The sequence below is a fragment of the Liolophura sinensis genome, chromosome 7, assembly GCF_032854445.1.
Source record: "Liolophura sinensis isolate JHLJ2023 chromosome 7, CUHK_Ljap_v2, whole genome shotgun sequence".
Classification (NCBI taxonomy): Eukaryota; Metazoa; Mollusca; class Polyplacophora; order Chitonida; family Chitonidae; genus Liolophura; species Liolophura sinensis.
In genome coordinates this window covers 38,273,234-38,286,279 of record NC_088301.1, presented here as the reverse complement: position 1 = coordinate 38,286,279, position 13,046 = coordinate 38,273,234, and the positions used below count along the sequence as shown (strand labels likewise).

The 13,046-nt window shown below is 34.6% G+C and overlaps 1 protein-coding gene across 1 annotated transcript in view; it reads left to right on the top strand.

The window, feature by feature from the left end:
- LOC135470894 (lipoxygenase homology domain-containing protein 1-like) overlaps window positions 1–13,046 on the top strand; it is a 54,425-nt gene that overhangs the window by 35,504 nt on the left and 5,875 nt on the right. Inside the window, exons 41-61 of the mRNA XM_064749944.1 lie at window positions 119–293; window positions 579–733; window positions 1,539–1,693; window positions 2,587–2,696; window positions 2,858–3,036; window positions 3,225–3,317; window positions 3,644–3,770; window positions 4,119–4,273; window positions 4,864–5,012; window positions 5,348–5,466; window positions 6,232–6,395; window positions 7,381–7,470; window positions 7,870–7,999; window positions 9,456–9,610; window positions 9,759–9,837; window positions 10,207–10,285; window positions 10,564–10,694; window positions 11,032–11,195; window positions 11,400–11,519; window positions 12,008–12,140; window positions 12,832–13,013. Coding sequence (XP_064606014.1) covers window positions 119–293; window positions 579–733; window positions 1,539–1,693; window positions 2,587–2,696; window positions 2,858–3,036; window positions 3,225–3,317; window positions 3,644–3,770; window positions 4,119–4,273; window positions 4,864–5,012; window positions 5,348–5,466; window positions 6,232–6,395; window positions 7,381–7,470; window positions 7,870–7,999; window positions 9,456–9,610; window positions 9,759–9,837; window positions 10,207–10,285; window positions 10,564–10,694; window positions 11,032–11,195; window positions 11,400–11,519; window positions 12,008–12,140; window positions 12,832–13,013 — 2,844 coding nt within the window. The remainder of the gene's footprint in view (window positions 1–118; window positions 294–578; window positions 734–1,538; window positions 1,694–2,586; window positions 2,697–2,857; window positions 3,037–3,224; window positions 3,318–3,643; window positions 3,771–4,118; window positions 4,274–4,863; window positions 5,013–5,347; window positions 5,467–6,231; window positions 6,396–7,380; window positions 7,471–7,869; window positions 8,000–9,455; window positions 9,611–9,758; window positions 9,838–10,206; window positions 10,286–10,563; window positions 10,695–11,031; window positions 11,196–11,399; window positions 11,520–12,007; window positions 12,141–12,831; window positions 13,014–13,046) is intronic.

Below are 13,046 nucleotides of genomic sequence, written 5' to 3'. Positions count from 1 at the left end.
AAAATATTGTTTGCAGAGGTGGTTGAATGATAGTAGTTCATTTCTTAGCTTGTTTTGCAATAAACATTGGACATCAATAATTGCATTTTTTTGAGCCATGTAAGAATTATATGTATAAAAAGTGAAGGTGAAGAATTCTGTTTGCATATGGTTACTGCAGATGAAAATGAAAGATGACGACACTCAACAAGAATTCCACTTTAATTACAACAACTGGGTAAAGTCAACCCTGGATAATCCTGGTGGAGTAACAGAGTTGCCTGCCATCAGACCAGACATTCCACCACTGGAAGGTAATACTGTTCACATCTAAGATCTTCAAATTTCATTCCTTTTGTAATAGCTGGGGTCTTTTTAAGCCAGATTTGTCCTTCAGAAAATGACTCATTAATGATCATTTGTCAAATTCATTGTTTTCTTTATTGCAGAACAAATTACAAATGCAAAGTCATGAAGATATGAAAAGTACTCAAATTTAAATTCAATCTACTGACAAGCCAGAGATATAATTTTAACAAAGATTGATTTTGTGTTACAGTTAAGACAATCCTTTAATTATTAGCTTTAAACCATTTCAGAAACAAAATACATCGTGTCAGTATTGACTGGAAGCCAGCATTGTGCAGATACTGAAGCAGAGGTGTTCTGCAATTTAATTGGTCAGTGGGGAGAAACTGGTCAGCGGCCATTGGCCACACCACGAAAGAGTAGTGATCCTTTCAAGAAGGGACAGGTAGGTATTTGGGTTCCATAATCATCATGATTGATTGTGAGTTCCAAAATGAACTTTGACAGAACAATTCAAAAGAATTGTTACTAAATTTTTTTGAATTGTTTGTTTAATTGGTAAATACAGCACATCTTTGTTGCAGGTTTTTGCCTGCAGGACTAAATAAGAGAGCCTAATATAATCCTTTAAAGGCAAAGACCACTCTAAAATGAAGTATGTATCATATGAAAGACCATTAAGAACTGTTCAGGAAAATAGTTGGATTTATTTTTTTTTTACAATTTGTTTAACATCATTGAATACATTTGAATATTTTATTCTGTGGTGGCCTTTTCTGACCACAATGGGACCAGACATCACGTAAAGTTTTGTTACTTAACACAACAGTTAACTACTACATTTCATCATTCAGAATGAATATACATATAGATCTATGAAAGCATTGATTTGACATTGAAATAAATTATTTCAGGCAAAAAGTATAGATGTGATGTAATTGATACCTACTAGGTTAATAAAGACCACCATAGAATCTGAACTTTGAACACAATTTTACTTGGTTAGAAAACTCTAAAAAAAAAAATAAATTCTTCTATTTTCCAGAACAGTTTTTAGTGATCTGATATACACTTCATACTCCAGAGTGGTTTCCTTTTAATTCATTTATAAAAACTGTTACACCCCAAAAAGTTAAAACTTTATGAAGTTGAATGTAATAAATTGCCTGAGATTCAGCTATGTTGATGAAACATATGGTATCAAAAATAGTCTTCATGTACATCTACTAACAATGTTTTTTTTTTTTCAGATTGATGAGTTTTCAATCAACAGCTTAGATCTAGGCCAGGTTGAAAAGGTTGAGATTGGGCATAACAAAGCTGGACGTGGTCAAGGATGGTTCTGTGAAAGGGTTACTGTTAAGACATTAACCTCACCCACAGAACAAGTCTTCCCATGCAACAGGTAGATAATTGTGTTCATAAACTACAGTATTTAGCATTTGTCAAGTAACACATTTTGCTTGATCATGATTGATTCATTCACCTCATAGGAATACTTAAGAGATTTTTGCGATGTTTGATAAATTAATCAACAGAGAAACTTCAATGATGGCCTAAAATATAGCATTTCAAAGCCTTTATGTCCATCAAAAAGTGCATTTTTACAGTAAAAAAATGTATTTAAACTCACAGGTTATAAATATTCAACTAGGCATATTGTTTGAACTTTAATACTTGCTGTTTCAAGGCCTTCTCTAAATGAGGGCTGGTTTTTGCTAGAAATTCTTTAACCTGTTACTTATAAAGTTGCTTACTTGAGAGTATCTCCCACTGGTTCCACTTTGGCTTTAAGTCAGGAGACTTGCGTGCCAGTTACCTTGTGAGATCCAGTGGTTTGACTTTGTTCAGATATTTAACTTCAATTCCTAAACCTTACAACTCTTGTTCTGAACTGAACAATTCACCCATTCGTCACTAATCAAATGAATAAATGCCTTATCTTAATTGTTGGTACGTGTATCATTGAAGTACATTACATGTGATGGCTGTAAAAACAAGCTTAGATTGTGCGACACGCTGGAAAAAGTGAAAGTTGCCTCCCACTCAAGCCCTTCTTTATATTGTTAGGAAATACGTGTAGCTCATGTTAAAAAATAAGATGTAAAGTGTCCAACTCACCAACTGACAGGCTGGAAGACAGTGACATATATAGTTTCATGAATTTATGTTCAATAATTGGTTTAACTGGAGTATTATTGTGTCCGCTAAAAAGTTTTTTGGGAGGATGGGAGCTGTGACATGAGTATTGTTAGCACTGGAAAAGAAATATGTATATATGTGTGGTGAATATTTTAGATGGCTTGATACTGGCTGTGAAGATAGGAAACTTGTGCGCGAGTTACTGCCCCTGGCTACTGTTCCTCTTCAGGCTGAGACTGATGACAGTTTACGAAGGGAGAGATCAAGTAAGTTTTCTTTACTTCCATTTGATCATAAAAGTCATGCCTGCAAGATTGTTTAAAAATCATGGGTGTAAAAAGCTGTAATTTAATTTTTTTCCAATACAATCAGACAGCAGTCATACTTTAAACTGTATTATTCTAATAATATATGTGATGTTTTTCAGATGGGGTGTGGTCGTGTTTGGTGACCTTGGCATCAGTGACGCAACTCAGTCTGCATGCAGTTGACCCCAAGCAACAGATTGAACTGTCGCTGTTGGTGTGTGGTCAAAACGGAGTATCAGAAGTCTTTCAGCTTGATAAACTCCAACCTTTGGTTTTGGGACAAATAGAAGAGTATAAAGTGAGTGAAAAAAAAAAAAATTTCCTGATTATATTAAACTGTTGAAAAGTTTGATGGTGGAAATTGAGAAAAGGTGTATATTAAAAGCGATACAGATCATTACTTTTCACAAATGTGTAACAAAATACATCCCTCTGATCATGAAAACTTTGAACCATTTTAAGCGTAAGATTATTTACTGCTTCCAGGGCTTGAACTTTGGTGATATTGGGAAGATAGAGAAAATCCGAGTTTGCCTGGGAAAGGAGAGTGATACAGAAACATTGTGGGTGTTAGATGAGGTAAGGTGTATGTGGTTAATGATTGTGATTACAACTTCCTTCAAATTAAATTGTCAGTAAATGAAAAATAAGTTGTTTGAAATTATTTTGCCTCTGCAGTACACTGTTTATGTAAATAGTTTTCATACAAACTGATTTAAAGATTACCAGTACTGCCTAAGTACAGGTAAATCCTAATTAGTCATTGGTTCATAGATTTTGTAGCTTTTTGAGAGTTGGAGTGCTATAAGATGATGTGAATTGGAAAAAAAAGTTGCAAAAAAGTGCATTGTAGTTTGCAAAGTAGTAAAAGGTGTACCTTATGATTTGTATGTTTTTGTTGACAGATTATTTTGGAGGATGATGACACTAAGGAGAGTTTGAGATTTGATTTTGGGCCATCAGTTGGTAAAGTGTTTTGGGATGGCTGTAAGGAGGTGCCAGCAGTTAGACCAGCAGAGCCTGTAAAACAAGGTGAGGGGACGTTTTATTTTGAACACTAATGAGCAATATTTTTGAAGGTGGACATCTTGCTACATGATGCACATGTTGTTTATGCCAAAGTCATGTAATGACTTTGCAGGAGAAACTGATACACTGTAACATTGTGGATATAACGACGGCTTGAGGTCCTTCTTCAAAACAGCGCTACTTAAGGGGTATAAAAAATCCCCACCCCCCTCCATTATGAGTGAAACACCTATATGTGTATGAGCATTTTCATAACATTCTGTCAGAGACATGTATGTGCATAACTGACAGACAGACAGTGTACAAATGGTTTGCTTATAGATGCATATTTCTGTCATTTCATAATTTCAGTGCAAACCTACCTGATAAGTGTTCACACCAGCTCAGATAAAGATGCTAGCACTTACTCCTCGGTTTTCATCAACATCTATGGACAGGATGGGGATACAGGCAGAAGGCAGCTGGCAATGAACCTGAAAAAGTCAGCCAAGTTCCAAGTTGGACAGGTATTATTTTCAACTACACTAAATTCAGAATTTTGGTTGCTTCAAAATCACAATCGCAAGTTTTTCTTTCTGGGGCATGAAAAAAAACACTGAAGTACTCTGACTGCGTCATAGTTGGGATATCGTAAAAATGACAAGAGAAGAATTGATTGATTCTTTGGTGTTGACCTTACTGTATTCAAGAATATTTCACTGATCCAGAAACACTAAGCCTCATGGCTGAAGACAGCAGAGTGATTGGAGTAAACAACAAATTTTTCCTAGTCATAGACAAACTTTCCTTCGTGTGATGCAAAGTGAGAGAGAGAGTTTGTTGTGAAATCATTGCGTTAAGGCGAAATCACACTTCACAGCAAGATTTGCATGTTATATATATAAGATAGATTCATGTTCTACAATTTTGAAAAATAATTCACAATAGGTAAGCATAATTTTGCATTTCATGAACAAGTTATTAGAAATATCTTTTTTACTCTTATAGAACAAGAGTAAAAAGTCCCATTAATATGGCGTGGCATAAGCGCAGTACTTCAGCGTGGCTGTCAAAAGGAGGGCATACAACCCCTTTCATAACTGATTTTGTGTTTTAGGTGGATGAATTTGAGGTAGAAGCAGTGCATTTGGGAGACCTGGAAAAGGTTGTGATTGCCAAGGGCCCTGGTGACCCATGGCATCTAGAAAAGGTTGTCATAAAAGGAGGAAGATTTGCTGGCAGTGAAGACGTCTTTGTATATGACAGGTTAGCACATGTAAAGTGTTTTATAATCAATCAGTATTAGCTTGTTGATTATTTAATGAACTATGTATTATACAAAGGATCAAATTGATAATTCTTTTTTCATTCCTTGACTTGTGTCATTGTGACCCTTTATGAGCTAAGGCAAAAAAAAAACAGCTTTAATATATCAGAAAATGGCAAAATTGAAAACATTATTTTTCCATTCTTCCGTATAAGCACAGGAAGTTAGCAGTTACATCAGCTTTACAAAGGGTTGTTAATGAAGTTATAGTGGGATGTAGTATCTATTAACCTTCTTACTGATTTATAATCAGTCCTCTTCATTTTTTCTGCAGCTGGATTGGTGACTCCAGTCAACAAGACGAGGAAGTTTCTACAACTATTGCGGTGTCAGGCCATGAAATTGGTACTGTTGCTATTCCAAGAGACTTGGAGCCTAGTCTACCAGTGTCCAGTGAGTGGTTGCTAGATAGTGATATACGCAACACTAACGTCCAAGAAATATGAAGGAAAAGAAACTGAAAGTTTAGTTAATTAATATCAGGTGTTATAACAGGCTTCCACAAATGCTAGGGATATTAAGTCAAGGCAGCCAGTGTGAATGTCACACTTTTTTGGCTTTTTCTGCTTGTGCAAATATTGTCTGATTTTGATGAACTTTTGTGCACAGATTCATTCTGTGCCAGCCCAGATTAAATTTGAAGCATAGCTTCAGCACAGTGTACAGGTAATGTTTTAATCTAGCGTAGGCTGTACGTTACCTGAATTTGCTTGTTTGAAACGGTTGTACAGCCCATTAGAATGGGCAGGTCATATGTCATGTATTTTTTACAATTAATGTAAGTTCATCATACACACTGCTATGGAAGGCCACCTTGAGGTGATCAGAAAGTAGAAAAATATATGGCAGCTATTATTCTGATTTAGTAACTACATGTAGATGTAAGTTAACATCTTTTCATACGTTTTCAATCATATGGTAAAGTTGGTAATCATGCATTTGCTTGTGTAATACTTTTGCTCTGACCACATTGATGTCCATAGCTATGGGAGCCTGATGTTTGATAACAGGCTATGTAACACAGTATAACTGAAACATAGGCTTTATGACATACATGTAAGCAGCATTAAGTAAATCAAATGTCACTATGAATGTCACTTGTTATGATTTACAATAAATGTCATGATGTCATAAAGTAAATGTGACTCATGATTACAGAGGGATCGTGGAAGGTTGAAACTCTGACGGGAAAAGAACAGAAAAAAATGACAGGCCTTGATGCTGTTGTTGTTTTGTGTGGTGACCAAGGTGAAACAGAACCTGTTCCTATGGTTACCACAACAAAAGAAGTTTTTAAACCTGGAAATTTGGATGATTTTAAGGTATGTGGAAAGGTTAATAAAAAATATGTTCTTCAAAATTTGTGTTTTATTAGGGGTCCATGCTAGTATCCTAACAGGACACTTCTTGAAATCGTTCATATTATTATTATTATTCTTGGTCAAGTTGTAACATTGTAATATCTCCAAAACTGGTAAATGTAGAAAAACCAATCTTTGGAGTCTTAATAAAGAACATATGAAGCAACTTTTGATGTTTTCTACTGTTTACCAGTCAGGTGATTTAGCGGCCATTTTAAAAGTGGCCAGCTAAAAAAAATCTTCTTCTCTAAAATGGCTAAACCTATCAAAATAAACTTTTTATTTACAGTTGTTAGGTGGATCAACCTTTTAGTTTGATGCATAAATAAGGCCAAAACTTAGCAATGAACTTGGTTCAAAATGAGGTCAATTTTTAAAACTGCTTAAAATCATTAAACAAACACAGTCTCTGGTACCCCTTCATCTCCCAGTTACAAATCTGCAAGAATTATTTTTGTACTTTGTGTTATTTTCATGTTATGACCAAAAACCAACAAAAATTTGACAAAATCGTCCTATGTAAATAACATCGGAGCTTCAGTTTTGCAACAGTATATTCCTTCTGTCTTCGGCTCTCCAGCACCAACTTCACAACAATGTGTTTTTTTGTATTTTGTCATTGGGTATCAGCAAAAGATCAAAGCCGCCTGATCTTTATTCAAGTCTTCAGTACTTGGCCAATTGTAAATGGTGCTTGGCAGTGTAGGGTTCAAATCCAGTTTTTACCATTATTATAAACTTTATAGACATTAGGCAACCTGAAGTGGTAAACGTCTAGTCGTGTGGACCCTGGCAAAGCTGTTGGATTCGACAAGTTCTTTGTCTGATATTGGCAGTTATGTTTGTTTTTATTTTTGAAATTTTAGCATTCCGGCCATTTTTCTATAATTGATCATGTGCATTTTATTGACATACAGAATGTGTTTTTCCTTTTACAAAACAACAGCTGCAGGTGACCCAAGATGTAGGAGAACTGTTTAAAGTGAGAATTGGATTTGCTGAAAGAACAAAAGAGAAATCTTTGAAGTTACAGAGAGTGAGTTCATTTGATAGAAACATACTTGAATATGCAACAGAGTGTTGCCGGATGTTCCAAATGATCTGTCTCTTTCTTACTTTTATTACACAAGACATTTGAAAATTCGAGGAGTATATAGAATTGCCTTTGATTTTTGTATTTTGTAAAATTTTATATTTTCATATACTTCTGCTATTGGGAGAAAATGACACTGTTATTTTGGTTTTTCCTCAGATTTTCTCAAATTTTCTAAAACGTTTCATACTACTGATTAGGAATAAGCATTTTATATCCCTGTCTTGTGATAAAGTTACCTTATGGTGGAGATTCATGATCTGCTTTGCACGAAGTTTGTGTCTTTTCTTTGTTTCAAATGATTCTGCAAGAAGTCCAATTCCTAATTTTTTTTTTTAACAGATTTCCTTTCTTGACGAGGACACTCAGGACCAATTTTGTTCTGAGCTTAGTGATTGGCTGACAGTGGACAAATTACAGGATGGGTGGAAGGAGTTTCCCATTGTATGGCCAGCAGTGCCTGTCTTACCAGGTGAAACAGAGAGCTAATACGTTGCAGGGCATGCAGATTTTTTTATACATACTTGCATTTACACCAGACTGTTTATATTTAGGGTCAGTTGAGATTTAGTTGGGAAAGCATTCATTTGTGAATGTTTTTCAAATTTGTATTTACTAGTAGAAATTTAGTCTGTAGTCAGTAGGCTAAGATTACTTTTGAGAGCTATCAGTATTTCAGATTACGTAGAGGATATTGCTAAGTGAAGGTTGAATATCATAAATATTTTCGAGTGAGAGGTGAAAATAACCCATGAGACGCTGGTATCATTTCGACTTTTCACGAGAAAAATATTTATGATATTTAATCTACACTGTGCAATATTATATTTATTTTTTATATTTTGACAATATGATTGTGTGTATTGAACAAGTTTAAGCATTGTTTTAGCTGTGGGCCTTCACAGACCTGTGTTTACAGCGTGATGTTGCACATGACATCTTGTATGACCTGTCTTACTGCATAACCCACTCACGTGAAATGTCAGTTGACTGAACTTGTATTATGACGTCATTCCGATGAGCTTGGATTGGAATGTCATAAAACAAAATGTTTTTTTTTTTTTATATTTTTATGTAATTGTGTCTGAGCGTGTAATAACAAAAGTGATATCTGATGCCAGTGAGATATCACTTTTATCAGTGAAAGATAAAATTTTTACCCTCATTTTTATCCCCTCTGTCAGAAAGGTATTGACACAATCATACACAGTACACATAAATTTGTCTGTCCATCAGCATACAATGTTACACTGAAGGAAACATCTGAAGAATCATTAAGATTGGATTTATGAAATAGGTAAAATCTAGGCAATTGTTGGAAGCTTACAGAACTGTGGTACATGTATACTCAATGATATGAATTCCTCTCTCATGATAAATGATATACCCCAGTATTCATCAATATTCACAATATACCCATGGATCTGATTTGCTTATATCTGGACTATCTCAAGAAGAATAACCAAACTCATAGGTTATAACAAGTATGCAAGCCCTCGGGTTAAAGTATGAAAACTACATACACTGATAAATTTTGCATATTTAGTGAATCTCATGATGCCCATTGGTCATTGGTGTATATGCAATATTTACTCCAAAAGCATTGTCAGATTTTTATAAATTCTTCTGTGAATGCTCCTTTCTGGTAACCTCAAATTACTGTTGAAAACCAGCTGGATCGTTGCAATAGATTTGCATATTTATGGTTTTCTTGATTTTGAGTGGATTTGGGTTTTCTGTAATTCACTCACATCTTGAAAACAGATTTGAAGACCATTCAAGTTTTACTTATTCAATGAATTAGCCCGTTCATTTTGCACAGTCTGAATGAAACTAATCTTGTTTAATTTATAATATTAACAGATTATTTGAATATTATTTACATTATTTAAAATATTATATGTTCTCCTTTGCTTTATATGTTGCAGTCATAAAATACCAGATCTCTGTACATTTGGGAGATGTTCATAAGATATCCCCAAATGTTGGCTTACATATCCAGATGGATGGAGAAAAGGGCAGTACTGGACAAAGACTGTTGAAAAAGGCTGTCAATAACAACACAAGGTTCCAACAAAATCAGGTAAAACTCTTGACTGAAAACGTTAATGTAGTTTAAAAAAAAAATCCATTAGCAATAGTAATATTCTGGAAGATTATATCTCTGAGGAGATTTTTAATGTCATTATTAGATGAATTTATTGAGATGAATTGTTTTTCTTTGTTTTCAGAACGATCTGTATGAAATAGAGGCTGTGACCTTGAGGGATATTAAGAAGGTCATCCTAGGTCATAACAGCAGTGCACCTGGTAAAAACTTCCTCTAGTACATATTTTTCAATAACTTAGCACAGAGCCCCTTTTGTAGATGTAAAAATATTCACCATAATTTCTAAACCTTTTTGAACTTTTCGAATGAGATTTATACATTTTAATTATTTAATTTTTGAGGTAAAACTGACCTGTGTGTTGGTAGGTGAGCATAAAGGGCATGTAATTTAGCAGTCCGTAGGGAAATAATTCCTTGAAAGATTCCTGATTATGTCGAATACATATCATTTTTATGAAGAATTGCACAACTGATCATTTGAAAATTGTAATCTTGCTCTTCATAATGTGGTTTCCAATTACATTTTCCAATTTGTGTACCTCTGATTTTCCTTGGTTTCTTCTATTTAGGTGCTGGATTTTTCTTAAAGAAAGTGGTGATTAAAGAGACTGCAGATTCAGAGATGGAATATTCCTTTGAGTGTGAAAAGTAAGATGACACAAATTTGGTTGGAAAATTTGTGAAACTTTTCATGCTGTAGTTAATGGGAGACTTTTTAGCTTCAAATAAATAAATGTAATTGTTTTTATAAACGTAAAAGAAACATTTTCTGGGTTGTTCAACTTTATGGATATATAAAGGCACTATTTAACCATTCACCTATGTTTGTTGTAATCCAGAAGCTGGATATATAAGCTGTAAAAAGTACTTAAATGAAGGAAAAAGACTATGTAGAGAAGAAACTAGTTTGGTGGTCCAATTCTTAGGTGGCTTGATGCTGGTGAAGATGACAAGTTAACTGAGCGCACTCTGTTTCTGGGAGACATGGCATCGGTGCCTACAGCAGCAACCCCCAATATGAAACAAGAGGAAACTCCAGCAGATAATGAGAAACCAGGTGGGTCGTATGGTTTTACCCTGAACTTGTATTGAAAATCTGCGGTCTTCATACATTATTCCAAACATTACTCCGCTCTTGCACATAAAATTATAAACTAGCCATACATGTTTTGCTGTTTGCTCACCTGTAGATATATCCTTTTCCAACTTCTGTCCAAAATGTCTGAAAATCTTGATCTTTTAATTGATAGACATGCATAAATATGATCAAAAATATTTAAGTACTAATATGTTGTGTTATTATTTAGTAACATTTTGTTAAGGAGTATGTAATAGCAATTGCTTTGAGGTAAATAAACATTAAATGGTTTATTGTTTGTTTTTAACAATATCAGGAGATGACTGGAAAGTCTGGGTGATGACAAAAACAGAACCTGGCTCTGGAACAAAATCTGCAGCAGTGCTGATTTTGTACGGAGACAAAGGTCAATCCAAACCAGTTGTCATTGGAGAGTCTGAAGATTTTGAATTCAAAGATGGATCCACAGAAGAATGTGATGTAAGACTTGAGTTGTTCTGAAATACTAGTGCAATAAAGTTGTTTTGCTGGTTAACTGTACAAATGGTCTATTTTTTGTAAAGTTTGCAGTTCTCCGGTTTGAATGTTTGTGATACTGATAAAAAGTTGATCCTACCACGGAGCCTTCTTGGAACTCTCTGTCACTCATGTAATATTCAGCATTGGTTTTCTCTCTACACACAGGTGAAAGTTGAAGAAGACGTTGGTGATGTGTACAAAATACGGGTTGGTTTCCACAATGTAGAGGCGAGAGGAAATTGGTTCACAGACTATACTTTAGCACCAACATGGTTCATTGACAAGGTACAGAATAATTGGCAGTGCTCTACTCATTCAGAGATAAAATGTCTTGCACCATTCAAGTGCAAAAACCCTTCTAATTATGGGGGGCCCAGGCTACATGGGCCATAAACAGAATTCCATGTTTCAACTTAGACATTAATTGTTCTTGTCAGGCACCATTGTTTTAGCCACATTCCTAAATATTTATCTATAATTGGGAAAAAAAAAATTTATCTTAACCACCATTTGGTATGATTGAATTTCTGTTTTGCTTTATTCCTGTTATGTGCAGGTATGTAAAAGTTTCTTTTTAATACTGTAATAAATACCAGCAACAAAGGTTGTGAACACCATACTTGAACTGAAACTAAATATTTAACATTTATGAATGTAAAGTACAGCTTTTTATGCATAAAGAAATTGATGATTGGAAATTCGTTACTGGAATCATTTGAGTAATGTGCCAATGCTTACTTGTATTACTATATTTTAATACATTTGGATTTCAGATCAAACTGCAGAATGTGAAGACTTCAGGAGAGTTCAACTTTGACACCGACATGTGGATCAAAGTGGATGGAGAAAGGGATTACTGGAGGGAGTTCCCTGTTGTCAAACCCAATAAAGATGACATATTAAAACGTAAGTCAGGTGCTTGTTTTAATGGGCAAACAGTTTATACTTCACGAACGTATCCTATGCTTTCACAGTTTGGCTCATGGAGGTAAAAATTTGCTCCAGCTCAAGATTTGTTTGTTTACTCTTTGTGACTTAATATCTTTCAGTTTTAATGTGGGATAGTATATGGAATATAAAGAACTAGTTAAACATTATTAGTTTAATCTTATGAAATATGTTATTGGGTGGGTTTTGGGTATCAGTTATTGAAAAAATGAGGATATTCTGCTGGCAGTTTATATAAACTGAAATACTGCAATGTTAAAGATAGGCCACTAGCTATATCATAATGCAGAGAATCTGGTGTCATTTTGCACTGAGATGAAACTCTATTGTAATGGTGTAAACTAAAAACTGCATATTGTAGTTTTGTCTTTTGAGCTTATCATATAAGTACTAGTCAATCTTCGTTCGTTGAGTAATGTACTGGGTGAGTTGTGTCATCTTGTAGAACAGAAAAGTTATGACTACATTAATTTTGACTAAAGTGACTAAAATCCTAAAAAAAAAAATCAAACAATCTCTGAGTTAGACCAGAGTGTTAAAACATTTATCATGTATATAAAATACATGTAGGACCAATTTAGTACATCAGATCAAAATTGTTAGGACTGTTGGATGAGATTGTCCGCTACTTATCACTTTATATAACTAGAAAATCTTGATCTTGATTTGTTTGCAGTGCTGAGATATGACGTACAGATTTACACAGGTGACAAACTGGGAGCCGGCACAGATTCTAATGTCTATCTCCAGCTATTTGGCGAACGAGGAGATTCTGGTCCTCGACAATTGCTCAAGTCTGCAAACAATGACAACAAGTTTGAACAGGGCCAGGTGAGTGTCATGTCAGGTTTATTTTATTTTTAC